This window comes from Neoarius graeffei, chromosome 24 (assembly GCF_027579695.1).
Source record: "Neoarius graeffei isolate fNeoGra1 chromosome 24, fNeoGra1.pri, whole genome shotgun sequence".
Classification (NCBI taxonomy): Eukaryota; Metazoa; Chordata; class Actinopteri; order Siluriformes; family Ariidae; genus Neoarius; species Neoarius graeffei.
In genome coordinates this window covers 57369150-57393788 of record NC_083592.1, presented here as the reverse complement: position 1 = coordinate 57393788, position 24639 = coordinate 57369150, and the positions used below count along the sequence as shown (strand labels likewise).

General features: G+C 41.1%; 1 protein-coding gene and 1 long non-coding RNA gene across 2 annotated transcripts; one reads left to right on the top strand and one right to left on the bottom strand.

Annotated features, from left to right (window-relative positions):
• The first annotated feature begins 2868 nt into the window (after positions 1 to 2868).
• Positions 2869 to 22854, top strand: ch25hl3 (cholesterol 25-hydroxylase like 3). Its single transcript, XM_060906815.1, has 2 exons — positions 2869 to 3487; positions 20564 to 22854. Exons 1-2 carry the CDS (start codon positions 3039 to 3041, stop codon positions 20916 to 20918), a joined length of 804 nt encoding a protein of 267 aa, XP_060762798.1. The 5' UTR covers positions 2869 to 3038; the 3' UTR covers positions 20919 to 22854.
• On the bottom strand, positions 4992 to 11447 carry LOC132872185 (uncharacterized). Its single transcript, XR_009651393.1, has 3 exons — positions 11368 to 11447; positions 6932 to 7118; positions 4992 to 5430 (listed from the first exon to the last, which is right to left on the bottom strand). It is a non-coding gene; the product is annotated as an uncharacterized LOC132872185 (long non-coding RNA).
• Positions 22855 to 24639: the final 1785 nt, after the last annotated feature.

The window sequence follows — 24639 nt, the reverse complement described above, 5'->3', positions numbered from 1 at the left end:
ACAATAGGGGACACCGGTGACCCCATGGCGCATCCATGCTTCTGTCTGTAGAAACTTTCATTAAACTGGAAATAAGTGGTAGTCAGGCAGAGGTCAAGCAGGGTGCAAATCTGGTCCGTGGTGAGGTTCGTTCTATCCAGTAAGATGCTGTCTTGAAGGAGTTGTTTTCTAACAGATTTGACTGCTTCTGTGGTGGGAATGCAGGTGAAAAGAGAAGCGACATCGTAGGAAACCATGGTTTCATCTGAGTCTAGTTTGAGGTCTGCAACTTTAGTAGCAAAATCTTGGGAGTTTTTGACGTGATGTGGCATATTCCCAACAAGAGGAGCCAGGATGATGGCTAGGTGTTTGGCAATGTTATGGGTGACAGAGTTTATACTACTGATGATAGGTCTGAGTGGAGCTCCTTCCTTGTGAATCTTGGGGAGTCCGTATATGAGAGGAACGGCTTTCCCGGGGTCTCGTCTCGTTTCTTTTTGCTGCAGAAAACATGCAGCAGTGTTGAGTGAATTATGAAACATGACTGATCTCTGATACAAAGGACAATTAATGAACTGCCGACTTCTGTTCAACTCCCTCATGGGAATCGCCGCTGAATGGAAGGGAAAAAAGTCCCCAGCTTTCCAAAAAGGGTGAGATCACGGTTATGTAACCCTCACAGTTTTACAAATTAGGAGGAGAAGGAAATAAATATATACATAAATGTTGACTCTGTTCCAAAATATTCATCAGGCTGTAAAATGAGCCCAATTTTTGTTTAACTCATTTTTGCCTTTTCTCGGCGTGTGTGTAAAGTGTCATATGGCTTTCATTTCCCAGAAATCCCAGTTTTATGTTAATGTTGGGAGAAATGGCCTCTTGATCTGAGACCTCATCTAATTTTATTTTTCTGGCTGCAAGGAAAGTGTGTTCTCAGCCTTTTTCTCCTCACAGCTGTCTCGTGTGTGTGTGTGTGTGTGTGTGTGTGTGTGTGTGTGTGTGTGTGTGTGTGTGTGTGTGTGTGTGTGTGCACGCGCAGTAGTTCTTGCTAATGCAAAAGAGTAAAAACCTCACTGCCAAAGTCCCGGACCAACAGAAAAACCGTGAAGGGAATTGAGTGGATGAACGGCTCTTTCCCCTCCCTCTGTATTTTGGCTGAAGTGCCCTTGAGCAAGGCACCAAACCCCCAACTTTTCCCTGGACGCTGTAGTATCACTGCCCACTGTTGCACGCTCATTGCTCACTGTGTGTGTTCACTGCTTCAGATGGATGAAATGCAGAGGAGGAATTTCACTGTACTTGAGTGTACATGTGACAAAGAAAGGTTGCTTCTTCTCTTGGACCACAAGTTCGGTTGCTCTTTTAAAAATGGATATTTCCACTGGGATTGATCACAAGCACAGCTGAATTCTGTTTTAGTAAAACTTCTTTAGCAGCGTTAAAATCACTATAACACACCCTCAAATTGCATACTTCATTATTAACTACTTATTAACTGAGCGTGAGGTCTTTACAGGGAAATATCAGACCAAGGGCTTTTTGTATGGACTGGGCTGTAGGCAACAGCAGGAGAACACACTTGGTTCCGCTCCTGCAGCCAAGAACAGGGATCGTAGACTCCACAAGAAGTTCCGTTTAAAGTGGCCGGTGTATGTATACTCGTGTTTTTCTTTCAACAAACTAATGCCTTTTGGGTTTTGGTTTCTCCTCCTGAAGAAGCGACTGGATAGCCGCCACTGTTGTTTTTTCCCTAAGTAAGATGATGGTGCAGACAAAATGGCTGCTTTCAGTGCGTCCTTCAGCCCGACTGTTCTGTGCATCAAAACACATTCTGGTGCACGACAGAGACTAATATTTGGCTATTCACTGAGCACCTGTTTTCCTGACAACCACTCACTAATCACCAGTGATCCCACCTGTACCCACTTCCCAACTAACTCTTCATAGAAATTATAAAATTCTGTAAATATGAAAATGGCCGGGCGGCACGGTGGTGTAGTGGTTAGCGCTGTTGCCTCAGCAAGAAGGTCCGGGTTCGAGCCCCGTGGCCAGCGAGGGCCTTTCTGTGCGGAGTTTGCATGTTCTCCCCGTGTCCGCGTGGGTTTCCTCCGGGTGCTCCGGTTTCCCCCACAGTCCAAAGACATGCAGGTTAGGTTAACTGGTGACTCTAAATTGAGCGTAGGTGTGAATGTGAGTGTGAATGGTTGTCTGTGTCTATGTGTCAGCCCTGTGATGACCTGGCGACTTGTCCAGGGTGAACCCCGCCTTTCGCCCGTAGTCAGCTGGGATAGGATCCAGCTCGCCTGCGACCCTGTAGAACAGGATAAAGCGGCTACAGATGATGAGATGAGATGAAAATGGCTTCGGGGCTGCAACCAAACATGAGATCTTGTTCTGTAAGAAATGTCACAAGCTTATTCTATTCTTCTGTTGTTCTTCATTCTTCATGTAATATATTTTGGTCTGCAAATGAACATGACCTAAAGGTTAGAGAAACAGCTTTGGGACCAGAAGGTCGCGGGTTCGAGTTCCTGGACCGGCAGGAAAATGTGGGCGCAAGAATCAGATCTCTGTCTCCATTCATGGCTGAAACAAGAGGCACCAAATCCCCAGTTGCTGAGAGAGAGAGAGAGAGAGAGAGAGAGAGAGATGACTGTGCTGTGGAGCGAATAAAGGCTTAAAGTTCCACAGAAAATGATGAATACGCAAATATGACATCATGCGTCAACTTTCACTGAGTTCTCGGTAAGCGCTGGCTCCGGTGAGCGCGTGCTGCTGTCTGGCTGGAACCGTGTGCGCGTGCTGCACTGCTCACTGATGGGTGTTGTGGGTGTGCGTACGGAAACGCGCGTGCACTCACACGACTTATAAAGGCAAAGACCGCAGAGAAGCCGGTGCAGCTCCGCGCTGGAGAGGATCAGGGGATCAGCGGCACCGGGAACTCCGCCACATGAAGTAAAAAAAGGCTTGTAAGGAAAAGTCTCGCGCATGTCACCGGACTGCATGCGAATCGTTTGAGCGTTCAGAGAGAGAGAGAGAGAGAGAGAGAGAGAGAGAGAATGTTGGACGGTGTCGCTTCTCTGCTCGGGTGCGACGTCCCGCTGCTGCAGCCCGCCTGGGACTGGATCCGGGAGCGCTCCGGTGAGCGCGCGGCGCCGCTGCGGGGCGCGTGCGTGGCGTTCTCGGCTCACGTTCTGTTGTCGGCGCTCTTCCTCGTGCTCGATGCGCTCGGCCCGCGCGTGCCGTGGATCAGGCGGTACCGGATGCACAGGAAGCCGGTGAGCCTGCGCGACTGGGTTCTCTGCCTCGCGCGGATCTCGTGGAAGTACGCGCTGTGCGTCTTGCCCGTGAGCGCGTGCATCGGGTACGCGCGGATGCACTCCGGTTTCGCGCAGCACGAGCGCTCGCTGGCCGCCGCGCCGTCGTTGCTGGTCGCGTGCTTGGATTGCTTTCTGTGCTTGCTCGTGTTCGACACCTCCTTCTTCGTGGTGCATTACATCGTGCACAGGTGAGACTTCCGCTTACACACCATCAGTTTCAGAAGGATGGGGATGGGTGAGGATGGGGATGGGGTGAGGATGGGGATGGGTGAGGATGAGGATGGGTTCTTCTGAATTAAAATGTTTTATTTGAAACAGTACATTTAAACTCTTACCCGAGCGATATATCAGACAGCAGTCAGATTGGCCCATAACGGTACTGAATAACAGGTACCCTTACCGGTACCGGCTGAAAGAAGTCCAAAAGGCTGCTTCACTCTGAGGTACATAACTGCCTGGAGGAGTCACTACACATGTAGAGATGCGTTGCATATCCCAGCGTGTGATGAACCTCAGGTGAAGGTAAACCTCTTTCGGTTATTTTACACTTTACCGCTAGAACTAAGGTTAACCTCTAACACTAACCCTAACTCCTAACACTAACCCCTAATCCTGACCCTTAACACTAACCCATAACTCTGACCCCTAACACTAACCCCTATTCCTAACGCTAATACCTAATCCTGACCCCGAATACTAACCCCAACTCTGACCCCTAACACTAACCCCTAATCCTGACCCCTAACACTAACCCCAACTCTGACCCCTAACACTAACCCTTAACACTAACCCCTAATCCTGACCCCTAACACTAACCCCTATTCCTAACGCTAATCCTGACCCCTAACACTGACCCCAACACTAACCCTTAACGCTAACCCCTAATTCTGACCCCTAACACTAACCCTAACCCCTATTCCTAACCACTAACACTAACCCTAGATTTCTGAATGCACAATATGGTAAACTGTAAAGTATCCACTGTTTTGAGATTGTGTTCAAGAGGCTTTTTTTGTCTTTATGCAACAAATGCAGTCCTTGAAAAAAATCTCCCAGCCTTACCTGCCCAATGGGCGAGCAGCACCCAAAACATACTTGCCCGAAAAACAATTCCACTTGCCCAGAGCTTTATTTTATTTTGGAGAGGACAGAATGCAGTTGATTTTTTTTTTTAAATAGGTGAAGCACCATAATTATCATAAATCCACAAAACCATAACACCAATATATGCAGACACATTCAGAAATAAGTTCTAGTAGCAGAGGAATGAATAATTTAGGGTATATTAAGCTGTAGAGTTTTGAATGAGTATAATAATAATGCTGGAGCTTTGTTTCTGTTTTCAAAGGAAAACAGTTCTGTGCAAAATCACTGTGGAACCAGAGTGTAGAAATGAACCTACAGTCTGAGAGAGTTCTGACTAAGGCAGGAAAAACTATTTTGGATAAAATTGTTATTGTCCGTTACACACTGATCAACCTGTCTGACTCAGCTGTGCCTTTGAATAGAGAATAAATGAAAAGGGAACTGAATATTAACCATTTATTGAAATTATTACAAGGATGATTATAGTTACTGTATGACTACAGCTACAACTGGAATGTGCTGATTCTGTTAGTGTTTGTAATTATTGTACCGACCACTATTAGACAGAATTAAAATAAAATCTTTCAAACAATATTGTAAGTTTAGAGCAAGATATTTTACAAATAATAATGCTTCAGATATTGTTTTAACAATAATAAGCATCACCGTATAAATGACAGAGTGCAGATAGCTGTGTAACTACAGGTCCTTGGGGTTCATGAGACATGGAGGGGTGGGGATACCATCTAGCCCATTGTTTAGGTCAGAGTTTTGTATGGATCAGAATCGCTAATAAACTCTGATTTGCATGTACTGTATATCTATCCTTTGGTTCTTTCTGACTAAGATTGTCCAAGTAATCCAGCAGTAGAGCTTTTTTAGCTGTAGTTTTCTTCGGACAACAGCAACAGACGCCGGACATCTTTGCTTGGCTTCAGTATGTGAACAGCCAATCAGTGGGTCCCGTATGTGTTTATGATTTTGTCGTCACAATTCATGACCAATGGGAGGCACCCTTTGTCAGCTGTCCACCAATCACAGGTTCCTGTGCCACAATGACAGTATGTTGATAAATATTTAAAAAATAAAAATTATATCATTACGAAATATATGAAACCATCAAAAGCAATACAAAATCATATATACACACACACACACACACACACTGGTTAGAGGTAAGGAACATTATTCAGTGATATCGTTTATTATTAACTCCAATCGTGATTTAAAAGTTTCAAGTTTGACACCCGCCCACTTCAACTGCGCTGCTAGCACACGATGTCCTTGACCCTCGTCGCCCTTAGCCAATCGGTATAATTACATCATTACATGGACCCCTCTGAGCCAAGAGGACATTACATTACATTAATGGCGTTTAGTAGACACTCTTATCCAGAGCAGCCTGGGGAGCAGTTGGGGGCTTGGTGCCTTTCTCAAGGACACCTCAGCCATTCCTGCTGTTCCAGATAATTGAACCAGCAACCTTTTGGTCCCAAAGCTGCTGCTCTAAACAGTAGGCTATGGCTTCCCCAAGTTAACCCGCCTGTTATGTTCAAATTTACTAAATCTCTTATCCCTGGGATCAGTTTGACTCTTGCAAAAGTAGGGAAGCCATGGCCAAATGGATAGAGAAACAGCTTTGGGCCCAAAAGGTTGCTGGTTTGAGTCCCTGAATCCTTGAGCAAGGCACCTAATCCCCAATTGCTCTGGCAAATGTGGTGGCGTAGCTTGTGTCTGATTAGACAAAGAAAAACTGATGATGTAATTATCAGTTTGGGCAAGAACCTGCACATAACTAACAATTTAAGCTTCTAGAATTATTTTATAATTGTAATTAAAATAGTTACCGAAAAATGTCAGGTACTTTTTCATTGTTAATGACTTCAATAGCCCTTTAAATAAAGCATACCCCTCCCACGCATCACCACCACCATTAGTGTTGTAGGACTTGAGCCCAGTCTCAAGTCCACTTTTTGAACATCTCGGTCTCATCTCAGAATCGACTGCATCTTTACTCGATCTTGTGTCGGTCTCAGACATAGAGACTTGGGATTTTATTTCAAGACTGGTCAAGACCACAACTGTGGGGATTTCACTAAACTGCCTGATTTATTTGTTAACATCATTAATGTGATTGGATGTCAAACTTCCTGTTTCAAATGTGACCAGTAACGTGACTAATTTGACATTTTTGTTACTGTTAACAGATGTCACCCCTCCCCCACCCCCCTTCACACACCCTGGTCTAGTCTTGATGTTGACTTGCTCTCGGTTTGGATGGTCTTGACTACAACACTACCCAGCACCCCTTATACATCCAGAATACCTATTACACGACTATAGAACAATATTACCATAAAATCTCACTGATTGACCTAAAATCAGAAAGAAAGATCTTTTTGATCTTTTAATGGCTTCGTATTCTTTCTAAGTACAGACTTTTGTTACTTATAACATTTGGAAAGAAAAACTTTAATAATTTGTTATGAAGAATAATAACGTATTGTGTTTGCCGTCTGGGGCAAGGATCACTGAAGGAGTAGTACCTTTCTGGTTGGCCATTTAACATCCCAGACTGGTCTCCCCATATCCAGCATCATGTGAAGCGCAAAATAGGCCAACCCAACATCATGGCCCACCATCGAGCCTCTCACAAGGCGAAGACCGTCCGCTGTGCCTTCACATTGGTGCCCCTGGTTTTTGCAGAACGCAGCGGGTCTAGGGTACAAAATCCTGAAAAAAAAATCAGGGTCAGTCCCTGCTTGGGTCAGCCCACTGGCCCTTCAACAATCAACCTCTTTGAACAAGATGGCTTGTTCACGTTACTTCGTGTTTCCACTCCAATATCTACCTATCAAGGAACACAAGCATGGAAAAAGCACAAGCACAACTTTATTCATCACACACTTGTGAAATTTCCTCTCTGCATTTAACCCATCTGAAGCAATGAACACACACATGCACACACATGAGCAATGAGCACACGCACATACCCAGAGCAGTGGGCAGCCATGCTAACAGCGCCCGGGGAGCAGTCGGGAGTTCGGTGCCTCGCTCAAGGGCACCTCAGCCCAAGGCCGTCCTATATTAACCTAACCGCATGTCTTTGGACTGTGGGGGAAACCGGAGCACCCGGAGGAAACCCACGCAGACACAGGGAGAACATGCAAACTCCACACAGAAAGGCCCTCGCCGGCTGCTGGGTTTGAACCCAGAACCTTCTTGCTGTGAGGCGACCGTGCTAACCACTACACCACCGTGAAGTGGGCAGCCTGCTTGTCCACTGCCTGGGGCTAGCAACCCCTTGTTGTATAACCCTTTACCTGCTATGGACCCAAAAACATCAATGATGTTTGGCGTCAATTTGACATCAGGGAGCTCCCCCACAAATTCAAACATTTAGAAGGATCATCATCATCAGAACATCAGCAAAGAACACATCAGAATCTCTATCCATCCATTCATTGTCTATCCACTTATCCATCGCAGGTCATGGTTGAGCTGGAGCCAATCTCAGCTGAGATTAAGTGAGAGGCGGAGTTCACCCTGGGCAGATCACCAGTCTATCACAGGGTTAACACAGAGAGACACACAGCCATTCACACTCACATTCACACCTGTGGGAGTTTAATGTAGAGTTAACCTGATCCGCATCTCTTTGGACTGTGGGAGGAAACCGGAGCACCCTGAGGAAACCCACTCAGGCATGAGGAAAGCATGTAAACTCCACGCAGAAAAAACCCAGTCGACCATAAGGTTCAAGTCCAGAATCTTCTTGCCGTGAGGCGACAGAGCTAACCACTGTACCACCATACCATGCATAACAGTTCTTTATTTACAAAAAAAACGCCTCATAACTAAGCAAGCATTGTCTCAGGGATTGTTCTGTGCCTTTGTAAGTGTAATAGATGTGAATATGTATGAGTGAGATCGTAAAATAAAAAAAACAGATTCATAGTCACCAAAACGAGTTTTTCCTCCAGGCCACAAGAAGCTGCACTCCAGCATTTTTTTCTGCATTACTGTACACACAATGCTTGGAGACTGTGTGTGTGTGCGCACGCATTCTCCTTACAGATGTATTTCTTACATTTCTGGTCTTGGAGTCATTTCTATAAGGATGGACTTGGCACCTGCCATGTTTCCCACTTGCAGTTTGCACCAATGGAAGAGCTGGGGGGGGGGGGGGGGGGGGGGGGGTCTCCATTTGGACGTGTCTCCTTCACAACAGTTGCAGCTAGCTGTTGATGCTATTTGATGGCATGGTCTTTTCTTGATATGAGGTTTCGCTCCATTTTCTGCTGCTCAAATCTCAGATCAGCCCAAATTATTATGATGATAGAAAAAATAAAGAAAATATCCAAGTCCTCATCTCCAATTTATGAGTCCAAATGCAGTTAATGCACGAGTCCAAGTCTGAGTCATCAGTGCTCAAGTCCAAATCAAGGTCACGAGTCCTTAAAATTAAGGAACAAGTTGGACTCGGGTACTACAAGTCTGGGGTGGGTTTTGGGTCGAAAGACCCAAGACCTTTCCCTCAAACCTTTTCAGAAACTGGACAGTATATTTTGCTCTAAAATGCCTTCGTCTTTTGATTTCATCATTCGATTCCTCCAGTACCAGAAGCAGCAGAGCAGCCCCACAGCGTGATAGAACCCCCACCATGTTTCACTTATAGGTACAGTTTACTCTTCCTTCTGGGCTTCTTTTTGCTGCCTTTAACCAAACTGATGCACTGCATTTCTAAAGAGCTCTGCTTTGGCTTCATTTGACCACAGATCATAAGCCACAGTCTTTCTGGAATAATCTATGAAAGTATTTGTAAACATTAGTCTTGCCTTTTCCAATCATGGCATCCTCCTTGGTTTTCACCCTTGAAGCCCTACTTGGTCTAATATACGGTGTATGGTACGGGCTGAAACCACCCTCCAGATTGCTTCACATCGGCCTGAAGATCTTCACATGTCTTGTGTGGTGTTTTTTCCAGAATCTGCACCAACCTTTGCAGATCTCTCTCATGGAGTTTCCTCTTAGTGCCATGTTCTGGAAATGTCACGTCACTTTAAAGATGTGAAACTTCTTGATAACATTACTGTCTGATGAAACTATGTGTTGTAAGATCTTGTAGCCTTTGGAATTTTTTTCTTATTTTTTGAAGGTAAAACTCTTCCATGGCATGGGAGATAAAGTGTTTGTAAGAATTATGTTTTCCCTTCTCCCATGTTGTATGAATGATTAGTGATTCTCACACTATTTAGCAATGGTTGTTAGGTCACGGTCCTAAAGCAGAGGGAAGTTTATTGAAGATGATAAAATTCTGAGGGGTAGATGGTGGGTATTGGGTGATATCGGTTATCAGAAATCAGACCTTTCGTTTTTATATCGTTGTTAGTATCAGTGCCAAAAATCCCTTATCATTCGACTTGGGCCCTAATTTAAAGTTGCATGCTATACCTTTTAAATTTGGTATATATCAATTCATTTTGGTATATTGTATTAAAAATGGTGTAATGTATAAAAATATATTAACTCAATGTTAGATTTACACTCCTTTGAAGTGTGTGTGTGTGTGTGTGTGTGTGTGTGTATATAATATAATAAAAATAATGACTTTATACTGTACCTTTTCAGTTCCTGAAAACAAAAAGATTATAAATAGCACATATTTAAATAATATTGGCTGGTGTTGAGTGGTCTATCAGATAAATTCCATTCAGCTTGCATGATACTGATCGAGTCGAAGACAAGTAGCTGAATGGAATATATCTGATAGACCATGAAAAAACAGCCAATATTATTATTATTAGCTCATCCGGCCGACAGGTGATGAGTTTATGCCATCATGTGTTGTCCATCGTCCGTCTGTCCGTCATCATCCACATTTCACGAAAATCGCTTCTTCTCTCTCAATTCTTCACTGATTTTGATTCTTTCTGGCATGAAGGTGGGGTACTTAGGGTTCATATAATGTCTACCCAGATTTGCTTCATTACAATTATTAATGAAGTTATGGACTAATTAAGCCTTAATGAGCAGTTCAACAAAAATCACTTCTTCTCGGTCAATTCCTCAACATTTTGGATTCTTTCTGGTAAATAGGTCGGTATTCCTAGGGTGGATATCGCTTCTATATAGTGTATATAGCTCACAACATTTATTGCACAAGCTGGCCCACTTTAGATTGTTCCTTCTGGACTAGACGGGGCCGGGGTGAGCTACGCCGTCATTAACGGTCTCGTTATTACACATACACATTCCTTTCAGGTGTTCAACGCTTCTTTCTCTTTCAAAATTCTCTCAAAATCTTCATTATTTAATGAAGCAAACCTGGCGGCCATGTTTGTTCACAAATTGTCACAGTCGCTTGCTGGTGCGGAAGTTTTATGTCTCCGACGTGTGACGTCATGTTGTCTTGACAACCGTGCAATATTGTAAACCATATTCAATGCTCATTCTCCATTGGGTAGAGTGACGTAATACACGTAGGATAAGCGATATGCTAACAATATTGCATGCTATCAAACCAAACGAATGAAACCCGCTAGAAGGGAATAGAACACGTTTTTATTCCATCAAAAAAGTGTCCTGTATGGATAATAATTCACTATATACAGTGCCCTCTATGATTATTAGCAAAGATCTTCCAGAGTAAATATTTAATGTTTATTTTCTTGTCATAGCATTTGTGTAATATTCAGGAGATTATAGCAACATTGGCATGTAATTACATTCCCCGAAGACATTTTATTCACCAGATCTGAAATACAACACAAATACTGACTCGTAGATCTCAACCATGACAAGAAAAGTTCAGCTGTTACACCACATTACTTCATCCTGTCTGTAAAGGGTTAAGTTGGTGTGATGAAGAGGCGTATTTTCCTGTACTTACATGTTTTATTCCTCTTCTAGCACAACAGTTTTCCAACACTTATGATTTGTATTCATGTATTTAATAAGAACATCACAGCTTACTTCTTACCTGTTTATCATTACATTTAATGTGGCCCGTCCCTGGAACAAGTCAGTTCCTGTTCGAATCTGACATCACAGTCATGGTGTCCTCCTTCGTGACTGGGAAGACAGTAATATTACAAATGCTACTGAATGACTTGTAGCAGGTCGTTCACACTTGTACATGAAATGTTTGCATTCAAAAAAAAATTAGTGAATTTGCCAGCATTGTAGTTTTTGCAAAGATGTTTGTAATAATCAACATTATCCCACTATTCACTGTGAGTCAAGACTACAAACAGAAGCACTTAGAAATTTTCCATCTTGCTCATCCTCGGTACGCAGCTGTAATAGCTCGTTTCTGGGTTCTTTATAAAGACAAAAACAAAGTGCGAAGACGTTATTGTGAATATCCAGATTGTTTTCTGAGTTGATTGTGAGAGAGCACGTTTTTCAGAAGTCGTAAGTTCTCATGTGGAAGTTTGAGTGTACCATTGTCTTGAAACGCAGCATTATTATCGTACACTACAATTACAACTGCAACTAAGGCAAAAGCTAATGGTTTTCAGCTGTTCTTGTAAACTGAAAAAAAAAAATCTAAAACTATAACTAAATGAAACTAATAATGATTACGTACTTAAAAAATGAACAAAAATAAAATAAGAAAAAAAAATCATCTTTATCGTTTCAAGACGGTGGACGTCGCATCCGTTCAACTTTTAAAATTCTGTGTAGCTCGAGCCAACAACTATAAGATGGAGATAAAGCATGTCCGTGTCTGTTAGCGTGTTACACTCGCTAACTGTTATCAAGTGAAGAGGTTCGGGAGTAAGCATGTCCTGTATGGGTTTATTTCCATTTTAACTTGTACTCCTTGCCCATGAACCTGATTTCCTCTGATTGGCCCAGTGGACAGTTGAGTGGACACGTGATTAGATATGTTTTCACTGTGTTTTGTCAAAATGATGTAAATTGCTCCTTGTGTCTCCTCGGTGACATAGACTCGGCCCGAGCGGAAGTCTCCAGCGAGGAGTGCTGATTGTGAGGTCCCGTACAATCGAAACTCTCAGGCGAGTGGGGGAGGGGATTCCCCGCCGAGGCTGTGTGCAGTGTGTTAGCGCAAGCAATTAGCCGACAGGAAATTAATAGTGTGTGGGATTAGTACTAATCCCAAAGTTTGGAAAATCGAAAATGTTGTCTTGGGCCCCTCTGGGGTGTCACCAATCCATGTGCAGAGTATGGAGTCTGTGTGTCCAGTATGCAGAGGTGAAGAGACAGACAGAGACAGACAGACAGCTTTCCTTTTGTAATATAGATTATGAAAGCAGAAAAATCTGACAAATCTTAAAGTTCAGCTTCAAAGTTCCCATTGAGTGGAAAAAGATGTAGCAAGACAGAGCATAAGTGACGAACCTCATGGTTTTTAGTTAACCCTTTCAGTGAGGATATCAACAAAGTCGACTTCTAGACATTCAGTGCTTCTAGCAACGGTGGGCGTCGACAAATATCACAAAGGTAGTGAATGTCGCTACTAAACACTAGAGCTGGCCTCACCAACATGGTGCCCGTGGGCACCAGGTAGCCCGCCGGGAACCTGGGAGGCACCCACGATGGATGTTCTAAAAATAGCCAGTGACTACTGCACTGTTCAAATCATATTTGGTAATCTTTAAAAATAAAAAAATATATTTTTATTGTTTTCATGTTTTAAGATGCCTTGAAGTTTAATCCAGAAATATATATTCTAAAAATCCCCCTAACATTTTTATATTAAAATAGAAGCCTAATGTAGATAATTTTCTTTGCCGGGTCAAAGTTTAGCCTACTATGCCACCGCGAACTCCCCTTTGCGTTCAGTCCTCAGTCATTAGCCCACCAATGGATAGTGATCAACACAATGCGATAAGTTGTAAATTTTCTGTAAAAGGTAGTTTTGTAAAAGTGTTTAAAGATGATGTCGGAGAGCAAGAAAAAGAAGACTTACCACTTTCAGGATGAATGGGAGAAAGAGTTCTTCTTTACTCAAGTTGGTGAATGTTGTGTGTGTCTGATCTGTGGAGCTGCAGTAGCCTTGGCTAAGAGACACAATGTGGAAGATGACATTTTTCTACATGCCACAGAACGTTTGATGCTAGCTACCCTCCAGGCAGCGCATTACGTGCTCAAAAGACTCGTGACCTCAAGGCAGTTTTGGGCAGACAACAGTCTTTTTTCACCAAGCCGGCAAAGCAATCACAAGCGGCTATGGAACAGGGCTCGACATTAACAGTAGCCTGATTGCCCGGGGCAACCATTCAATAGATTCGGACAACCAGACTCTCACAAATGCTTGCCCGATCGGGCAACTACCCAAATATGTCAACTTGCGTGAAAAACGATGTTTATTCATTCATATTATGATGAAATTCCATCACGATTTGAGATTGTTTGACTCGGAAAGACCGCGTCCATGTTATCATTACGGGATGTTCAACGACTAGCAGAATTCACATTTGCACATCGCGGGCTCGCAATGCAGTTTCCCATTGCTAATAATTATCGCGTAGTGCATACTGTATTCAGTGTTCTATTGGGATGTCCTTCACTACATGACTAATTACCGCATTACTCGCACGGGGCGCCAGTGTCAATGCTTGTTGATACAGACAGCGTCTGAGAAGGTTGAATAATAAATAAAAAAATAAAATAAACAAAGTTACAAACTTTGGCATTATGTCTGGTTTGGAGAAATTTGGTTTTAAAATAAACAAAGACAAGGAAGAGAAGAAAAAGAAAACTCAATCAAGCTCATCAGTGGATTCAAAGAAACCGTATGAGGTGAAAAGGTAAAGAACTGTTATTCCCAGCTGGTATTCAGAGTTTCCTGGATTGAAGTTGGTCAAACCTGAGAATGAACCTGGGCCACCCAGCAAACTCTCCAAAGATGATCCCAATTTGGATGTTGAATCAGATGAGCCCAGAGCTAGTACCAGCCATTCAACTGATACTGATCATGCTGATAGGAATAATAATAATGACAATGCACATTCATGGTGGTTTACACAAAAAGTGGTTAGATACAATATAATTGAACCCAGAAACCAAGGGAACACAAAGAAGCATAAGAAAATCAACAAAATAAGCTTTTAAGAGGCATTAGTAGAGCATGCGAGTGAACATTGTGTTGTAAGCATATGTGTTTGTGGCATATTCAAAGGAAAAAAGTATGTAATATTTAGGCAACCATGTTCTGAGTTCAGGCAACCAGATTTCTACAAATGGTTGCGTGAATGGGCAACCATGTCTCAAAGTTAACGTAGAGCCCTGCGGAAGCTTCCTTCAGAGCAGCATGCTACCTGGCTAAGCACAAAAAGGCATTTTTGGACAGAGAGGTGGTCAAAGGGGTGATGTCAGTGGTTGCAGACACTTTGTTTAAAGATCACAAGAATGAGAAGGAGATCCTCACTGCCATCGTGGATGTTCAGCTAAGTGCCAACACCATTGCCAGGAGAGTATCAGCCATGTCCACTAACTTGGTGGGACAGCTGAATGGTGACATGAGTACATGCAGGTACTTTAGCCAGAGGTGGAAAAACCCGGGTGCAGAAAGTAAAAACCCTGCCACATTTTTGCTCCAGCCAATTCAATGAACCAGCTGATCCTAATTACCACATCCCCTAAGCCAGGTTGATGAGCTAATTGGTGAAATCACCTGTGTTGAGAGCACAGGCAGAAGGAAAACCTAAGCAGGACTTTTACTTTGTCAATCCAGTTTTTCCACCTCTGACTTTAGCATCCAATGTGACAAGTCGGTGGATAAAACCAGCACGGCGCAGCTGATGGTCTTCGTCAGAATGGTGTTCAGTGATTTCACTGTGAAGGAGATGCTTACTTTGCTGCCCCTGAAAACCACAACAAGGTCTGTTGACATCTACGAGGCCATAAAGCACTATTTTACAGAGAAAAACATTCCACTTCAAAAGTTGGTATCGGTAACTACCAACGGCGCCGTCGCGATGACCGGCCGTCATTCTGGTCTTATTGTGCACTGCAGAAGCGATCCAGATTTTCCCCGTTTCCTCAGTTACCACTGCATCATCCATCAGCAGGCAATTTGTGCCAAAGTGATGGGTTTTGATCATGTCATGACTCTGGTAGTGAAGCTTGTCAACAGTATCCGTGCAAATGCCACACAACACCGGGCATTCAAACTTCTTCTGGAGGAGCTGCCAGTTGAGTACGGTGACCTCTTGCTGCACACAGAGATATGATGGCTCAGCAGGGGTCGAGTTCTGCAGCGCTTTTTGTCACTTCTGGACAAAATCAAAGAGTTCATGGAATCCAGAGGGCAGAACACGACTTTGCTCCGGGACACTGAGTGGGTGCTTGACCTTGCCTTTCTGACAGACATCAAAGGGAAACTGAATCACTTGAACTGTGAACTGCAAGGCAAAGGTAAGATTGTATCGGACACGATCAGTGCTGTGAACACGTTCAGAGCAAAGCTGAACATTTTCTCTGTGCATTTGCAAAGTAAGAAATTCCCGCACTTTCCACCTGTGCAGTCAGTTTTGAATGGAAATGCCCCGGCATCTGTAGCCTTAGACAGGGCTGTAGAAAAGTACACCCAGCTAATATCTAGACTTGGGCAAGAGTTTGAAGAAAGATTTCATGACTTTGATAAACTGCAGCCTTGTGTTGCATTCATTGCTAATCCTTTCATGTAATGTGACATCACATACATTTCTGAACAACTAGGTGAAGTATTCAACTTGAACGCTGATGAGAGTGAAATGGAAATCATTATGCTGCAAAACGACGTTACTCTCAAAGCCCACCAGGGATCCTCAAACTTCTGGTATCTTGTGGACTCAGAAAAATACAAAGGTGTGCACACAGTAGCCTTGAAAGCTGCATCTGTTTGGTTCAACGTATCTCTGTGCATCAGCTTTTTCTAACATGAATTTCATTAAAAACAAACACAGAACTTGCTTAACTGATCTACAGCTTGAAGATTCACTCAGTTGCTGTGTCAAGCTACAGCCCTGACTACAGGGCACTGGTGGACTCAATGCAGTGTCCGGCTTCCCACTAGGAGCCATTCGCAGGCAAAAATCAATGCATGAAATGCATTTTAAAACTTAGAAGAGAAAAGAATATTAAGAGAATGCTAAGAGAATGATTTCTTGAATGTTATGAATCTGCAGTTAAGGGTTTCAACTTGTATGCTGTGTTAGAAGTGCGAGTGTTATATTACTGCTGTAGCGCAGTTTTCTAAGGAATGGATTTTGAATAGTTTTAACTTTCACAGAGCTGTTGTGTGTTGAAAAAGGAAAATTATAGCCTTTTATTATTGCACCTTTGGCATTTCCAGACCTGTTTTTACGTAACAGCTATTAACTGCAGTGGGAATATCAGAATGTCTTTTTGTTTGTATAATTCTAAAAGAGGGCAAATGTATTTTCCCAACATGAGATGACAAGGAACAACAAAATACAACAGAATATGTTCATTATCATCATTATTAACTTATTAGCATTAGCTAATAAGGGTTAGCATAATTAAACTTTGGAATTTGCAAAAAAAAGTTGGTAATTCCTAACAGTGTTGATGTGTTGAGATTATGATTATTTATAATTAAAATATTCATATTAAAATGCCAGTTTCTATTTCTTGATTGTTGTTAATTAAAAGCACATAATCCTACATAGTCTTATTTTAAAGGGACGTTAAGCCTTTCATTTATTTTAAGTAAATTATTTTGAATGACTAGCCCTCCATATAGTACAACCCCAATTCCAAAAAAGTTGGGACAAAGTACAAATCGTAAATAAAAATGGAATGCAATAATTTACAAATCTCAAAAACTGATATTGTATTCACAATAGAACATAGACAACATATCAAATGTCGAAAGTGAGACATTTTGAAATTTCCTGCCGAATATTGGCTCATTTGAAATTTCATGACAGCAACACATCTCAAAAAAGTTGGGACAGGGGCAATAAGAGGCTGGAAAAGTTAAAGGTACAAAAAAGGAACAGCTGGAGGACCAAATTGCAACTCATTAGTTCAATTGGCAATAGGTCATTAACATGACTGGGTATAAAAAGAGCATCTTGGAGTGGCAGCAGCTCTCAGAAGTAAAGATGGGAAGAGGATCACCAATCCCCCTAATTCTGCGCCAACAAATAGTGGAGCAGTATCAGAAAGGAGTTCGACAGTGTAAAATTGCAAAGAGTTTGAATATATCATCATCTACAGTGCATAATATCATCAAAAGATTCAGAGAATCTGGAAGAATCTCTGTGCGTAAGGGTCAAGGCCGGAAAACCATACCGGGTGCCCGTGATCTTCGGGCCCTTAGACGGCACTGCATCACATACAGGCATGCTTCTGTATTGGAAATCACAAAATGGGCTCAGGAATATTTCCAGAGAACATTATCTGTGAACACAATTCACCGTGCCATCCGCCGTCGCCAGCTAAAACTCTATAGTTCAAAGAAGAAGCCGTATCTAAACACGATCCAGAAGCGCAGACGTCTTCTCTGGGCCAAGGCTCATTTAAAATGGACTGTGGCAAAGTGGAAAACTGTTCTGTGGTCAGACGAATCAAAATTTGAAGTTCTTTATGGAAATCAGGGACGCCGTGTCATTCGGACTAAAGAGGAGAAGGACGACCCGAGTTGTTATCAGCGCTCAGTTCAGAAGCCTGCATCTCTGATGGTATGGGGTTGCATTAGTGCGTGTGGCATGGGCAGCTTACACATCTGGAAAGACACCATCAATGCTGAAAGGTATATCCAGGTTCTAGAGCAACATATGCTCCCATCCAGACGACGTCTCTTTCAGGGAAGACCTTGCATTTTCCAACATGACAATGCCAAACCACATACTGCATCAATTACAGCATCATGGCTGCGTAGAAGAAGGGTCCGGGTACTGAACTGGCCAGCCTGCAGTCCAGATCTTTCACCCATAGAAAACATTTGGCGCATCATAAAACGGAAGATACGACAAAAAAGACCTAAGACAGTTGAGCAACTAGAATCCTACATTAGACAAGAATGGGTTAACATTCCTATCCCTAAACTTGAGCAACTTGTCTCCTCAGTCCCCAGACGTTTACAGACTGTTGTAAAGAGAAAAGGGGATGTCTCACAGTGGGAAACATGGCCTTGTCCCAACTTTTTTGAGATGTGTTGTTGTCATGAAATTTAAAATCACCTAATGTTTCTCTTTAAATGATACATTTTCTCAGTTTAAACATTTGATATGTCATCTATGTTCTATTCTGAATAAAATATGGAATTTTGAAACTTCCACATCATTGCATTCCGTTTTTATTTACAATTTGTACTTTGTCCCAACTTTTTTGGAATCGGGGTTGTAGTTTCTCATCCTTCGGGTAGCCCTCAGTCCCAGAAAAGTTGGCGACCCCTGCACTAGAGGGTGCATGAAGCAATGAACCCAACCTAGTTTTAGTGGAGCGTGTGGCAGATATTTAACAATTATTCACTGAAGATGAGTTGAATATCGGGAATTATTATCCATACAGGACACGTTTTTCCATGGAATAAAAACGTGTTCTATTTCCTTCTAGCGGGTTCCATTCATTTGGTTTGATAGTATGCAATATTGTTAGCATATCGCTTATCCTACATTTATTATGTCGCTCTACCCAATGGAGAATGAGCGTTGAATATGGTTTACGATATTTGCATGGTTGTCAAGACAACATGACATCACACACCGGAGATGTAAAACTTCTGCACTAGCAAGCAAATGTGACAATTTTTAAACAAACCTGGCCACCAGTAAATTACACAGGGAAAATAATAATAATAATAATAATAATAATAATAATAATAATCAGCATCATCAGCTTGACTACGCTAATGTTGGCCTTCGCTAACACTATACCGGCTGGAAAGTAACTGGACTGCCGCGCTAACAGCACCTAGTCGCGGGGAAGCTCGCTTTGGCCTTTGAGAATGCTGATATAAAGAGACTGTGTCTGTATAATAATATTAATATTGGCTGGCTTTGTTTCATGGTCTATCAGATATATTCCATTCAGCTGCTCGTCTTCGACTCGTTCAGCATCATGCTCGCTGAATGGAATATATCTGATAGACCACAAAAAAGCCAGCCTATATTATTTAAAGAATAAATGAGACGAAGTCAAGGTGGATAATTGTTTTAGCATAAATACACATGATTATTTTTTTAAAAAAATTGTATTTAAAAAGTCATTGATTTCAAACTTCAAAATCTTCATGTAAATGTAATAAAGGTGCAGTGCAGACGTGTGTCACTTACCTACGCTGAGCCACATAAAACACTTTGTTTTGAAATTGATAAAATAAATCCCAATCCCACCTTACCTTTGAATAGTTTTAGACCAAACTTCGGAGCATCTTTAGTGTTTTTAGGAACAGCGTTTTCTTTCATCATTTGTAATTCTTCCTCACTTACGGTGACGACGTGATCGGCCGCCATTTTGCAGAGTTGTTAGAGATGATTATCGAGAAATAAATCATCCGGACCTCTCGACCAATCAGCACATGATTTCCTATAAAGGTATACCTGTGTATTTATACTAAAGAATATTATTAGCATGGCGTTGTTGAGTAGTAATCGGAAAATAGCAAAGTATTCCGTTGCGCGTTATCACCAATGTCGAATCTGATCTATCAGACGCTGGTTATGAAATGGATGATGTCGAACACGAAACTGAATACACTGGAGACAGAGCTGTAAATTTTCAACCCGCTGTTCAACCTCCAGTTACTTTTACAGGACTTTTGTATGAAGAGATAAATGATGGTAAAACTGCACAAACTACTGGAAGATGAAAAAGCATTGAAAATTTTAATGTATATCATTTTGTTCGGATGTTCCGAATGCAAAATAAAATGTTTCCATCAGTTTTCAAAAATGATTTTTGGCCAAAAAAAAAAAAGAAATGTTGAGCCTTGGAACCACAGGGTCCTAAAACCCCCTGTGATATTGTTTACCGGGTTGAAATATTTAACCGTGTTGAAACAGATGATTATCACGTGTTCAAATGACATAAAACTGAATATGTAATCAACTAAAATGAAATAGAAATGAGTCCCTGGAATAAAAAAACAAACAAACTGAAACTAATTAAAACTAAACACAAATTCAGATTTGACAGTGAATTTAACAGCGCTGTGGTATAATTCTGTTTAAACCCACATCCTTTCTGTTCCTCAGAGACCCCTGGCTCTACAAGGTCTTCCACCAGTCTCACCACGTGAACACACACACTTTTGCACTCGTAGCTATGGACTCCAGCGTCGTGGAGCTCGTCTCTCAGCAGGTGCTGGCCGTGGGGAGCGCCATGGTGGTGGGCTGCCACCCGCTCAGTGAAATCCTCTTCTACCTTCTCAACATCTGGCTGGCAGTGGAGGACCACTGTGGTTACGACTTCCCCTGGGCTGTACACAGGATACTCCCCTGCTTCGGCGGGGCTCCTTTCCACCAGGCCCATCATCAGCGCATCACAGGGAATTACGCGCCGTATTTCACACACTGGGACCTCATATTCGGGACGGCAATAAACCTGTGAGTGGATGTGAGAAGGATCTGTAGATGTGGATATGGATTCTTAAAAAAAAAAGAAAACTGTGGATGCTGACTTGCACCAAGATCATGTCCACGTGCCCAGGAGAGACTATAAATCAGTTTTTGGTTGTTGACTGTGAGGAGATTATAACATGCTGATTTGATTCACACTGAAATAATTTCGCTGTTTTGTTTACCAACATGGCGCCTGTCTCCATGCCAACAAATGGATTTGAAAGCAGAGGGTTTTTTTCCTCTGCATTTATTTTGCATGAAAATTATATTTTGGATCCCTGAAAGTGAAGTGGCCCTGTGATGACCTGGCGACTTGTCCAGGGTGTACCTCGCCTTTCGCCCGTAGTCAGCTGGGATAGGCTCCAGCTTGCCTGCGACCCTGTAGAACAGGATAAAGCGGCTACAGATAATGAGATGAAAGTGAAGTGTTTTGATAATAGTGTGAACAGCTAAAAAAAAAAAACCTTGCGTTTTGAAAATGCGAACGTTAGTGTATGTTTAGCATGTGTTATGAATGTGTTATGAACATATTATGAATGTGTTATAACTTTGCCATGGGTACCGATCAGGTTGTTACTTTGTGGTTTGTAAATTATTCATCCAATAATGTGATCGCAGTTGAATTTTGCTTTGTTTTATTATTACATGCTCATGTTATGAACGTGATCGTTGCTGTTCTGCTCCTGAATCCGATGCTAAAAATCTGACTCTACAAACCGCACTGAGACCGACGATATCAAAAAACACGTTGATCTTGTTTAATTCAGTTTCATGTGTAAACATAAGCACCTTATCAGCTCACATTTACTGTATTTTAGCTTGTTGTTTTCCGCTTGTGAATTTTTCTAGTGAAGGGAGCTTTTAACATTAATCTTGATTAACATGATATAACAGTTTAATGATGTCCTTTCACCATCACTGGAGTGTTTTCTCCTTTGAATCAGTTGTGCGGAAATTGTTTTCAAAAACACTCTTCATGTGGACGGGATTTTATTTGTTTTTACCAGGGCTTTGAACCGGTTCAAGGAACGAAAACGAAAACCGGGAACTTTTTCTATTTCACATGGAACAGAAACGAAACCAGAAACTTTATTATTTTTTATGTTCCAGAACAGAAACGCTTATTAAAAATAATGGTAACCAGTTAATACCGGTTTTTATAAGTTTCCGTAGCCTACAAATAAAAAAGTCATTCTTCTCCTGCGCAAGTTTCTATGACCCGCTGGGGTTCACTTCCTGTGTGACGTTCGCTGACTGAATGTAGAGAGCGGGAGGGTGGACTACTATCACGTCTCCACATCTTAAATAAGAGGTAAATATTGCAGTCTATCGTTATTCAAAAACGTCAATTTCAAATACAATATCAATATATTTGTCCACGTTAATGAGAGGCTCGCGAACATTAAATGACGTTAACCTCTGTTAGCCTGTCAATGCATAGGGCCTGACTAGCCTTTGGTAACACACTAAACGAATTATCTTTCATTTTTGGCATTTTTTCTGTTTGTGTAGATGGGAAGACATACTGAGAATCCAAATCGCCAACATTTGAAATAATAATTGTTTTGAATTATTTCTTGTCTTATTTAATGAAGGTTGTAATAGAATTAGCCTACTTTTGGCTTAAGCTGGATGAGACAGAGACATAATTTTATACCCATTTGTTAAACAGCTGACAGGGAACGTAATTAACCGTTCCGGGAACGAAATTTTTTTGTTCTAACCAGTTCGGGAACGTCTATTTAATGGTGGAACCCAAAACCGGAAACGTTAAAATTCCGTTTCTGTTCGGAACGAACCGATAGGAAAAAAATTCTGGTTCAAAGCCCTGGTTTTTACTTTTTTAAAACATCTGTATACACATGGGTGGAGCCTGACTGTAACACTAGGATTGTTCATAAACTGATCAATTTTAATGTAATCTGTTCACAATAAAAGCTTTTTAACTTATCGCAGTTTGAAAACAGTCCAAAACCCAGCTTGTTTCTGCAGCTATGTACTGTGCTTTATTAATTTGCGCTAGCAGCAGCGGTGGTACAAATCGTTACTCTCACTCAGGATCTTTCAACTTTATCCTTATTATTATTATTATTCTAACATTTTTAGGACACTCTTTCTCCCTCAATTTTCAACCAGTCATGACCAAATTTCACATGAAGAATCCCTCTGGGCTGAATTAAGTTGCTATGACTTTTGATGCTGATCTGGATCACTGAACCGGAATGATCCATGAAAAACGGGATTTTTTTTCAATTACTTATAACTCTGTCAATTTTCATGATTTTTTCAATCAGTTTTTTAAATTATTATTTTGTTCAGGTCAGCTAGTGCAAATCACTGTGACTTTAGTCACAGTCTCTATATCGTTTTATTTTATTTTAGAAGGTGTCTTTGTTTCACAGCATTTCTTTACAATGTGCCTTTAGCTGACGTGTAAAACTTGTTTGACTCTTGTATAAATTATAGCTATGATTATGATTATATGCACTGGTGTCTGGACGAAGGTGTAAAGTGTGAAACAGAAACTGACATAAATGCATAATTGATTGATTGCTTTATTCTGAACAGTAAAGAAGATATAAAAACAAACAAAAAACAACAAAAAATAAAAAATGCAATCATCAAAACATTGTCATAAACAAACAGAATAGCGTAGCCACAAGGCAATAACATAATAATGTTCAGAAAGGATTAGGAAGAAGTAAATAACTTATCAAATCCTAACCCTCTATACCACCATTAATCAAACGTCACTTTCCACCATAATAAACTATATATACAAAAGAAAGCAAAATCAACAACAAAAAAACATACCAACATACCAACACATACCAACATGGTATAATATCGCCCAAATCAAATCATATATGCAAATACTTGTGTTATGCATACAATACATATATACAGTACATAAATATACACATACCTATAACTATACACATCCATACGTACACAGACACCCATATCATAATTATGCACATTATGCTTATATATTATATACAATTATGCATATATATATATATATATATATATATATATATATATATATATATATATATATGCATAATTGTATATAATATATAAGCATAATGTGCATAATTATGATATGGGTGTCTGTGTACGTATGGATGTGTATAGTTATAGGTATGTGTATATTTATGTACTGTATATATGTATTGTATGCATAACACAAGTATTTGCATATATGATTTGATTTGGGCGATATTATACCATGTTGGTATGTTTTTTTGTTGTTGATTTTGCTTTCTTTTGTACCATACCCATACCCACATATATACACTTATATTATCAATAGCATGTTATTGTAATTCCTCCTCCCTATACCTCATAAAGATCTGTTCCTTATACCTTTTTTTGAACTGGTTTATAGTTGTACATTTCATGAGCTCCACATTCAAACTGTTCCATAGCTTTACTCCACAAATAGAGATACTGAACATTTTTAACGTTGTCCTAGCACTGCGAATTTTAAATTTCAATTTCCCCCTAAAATTATAGCCCCCCTCTCTATCCGAGAACATTATTTGGATATTCCTTGGTACTTTATAATTCCTTACTTTGTACATTACTAAGGCAGTTTAATTCACTATTCTTAAATTCAAAATGTTTTAAAAAAAATTTAAAATTCAGGGATATTATAGAATATACATTCTATAATATCCCTGAATTTTAAACATTTTAAATTTAAG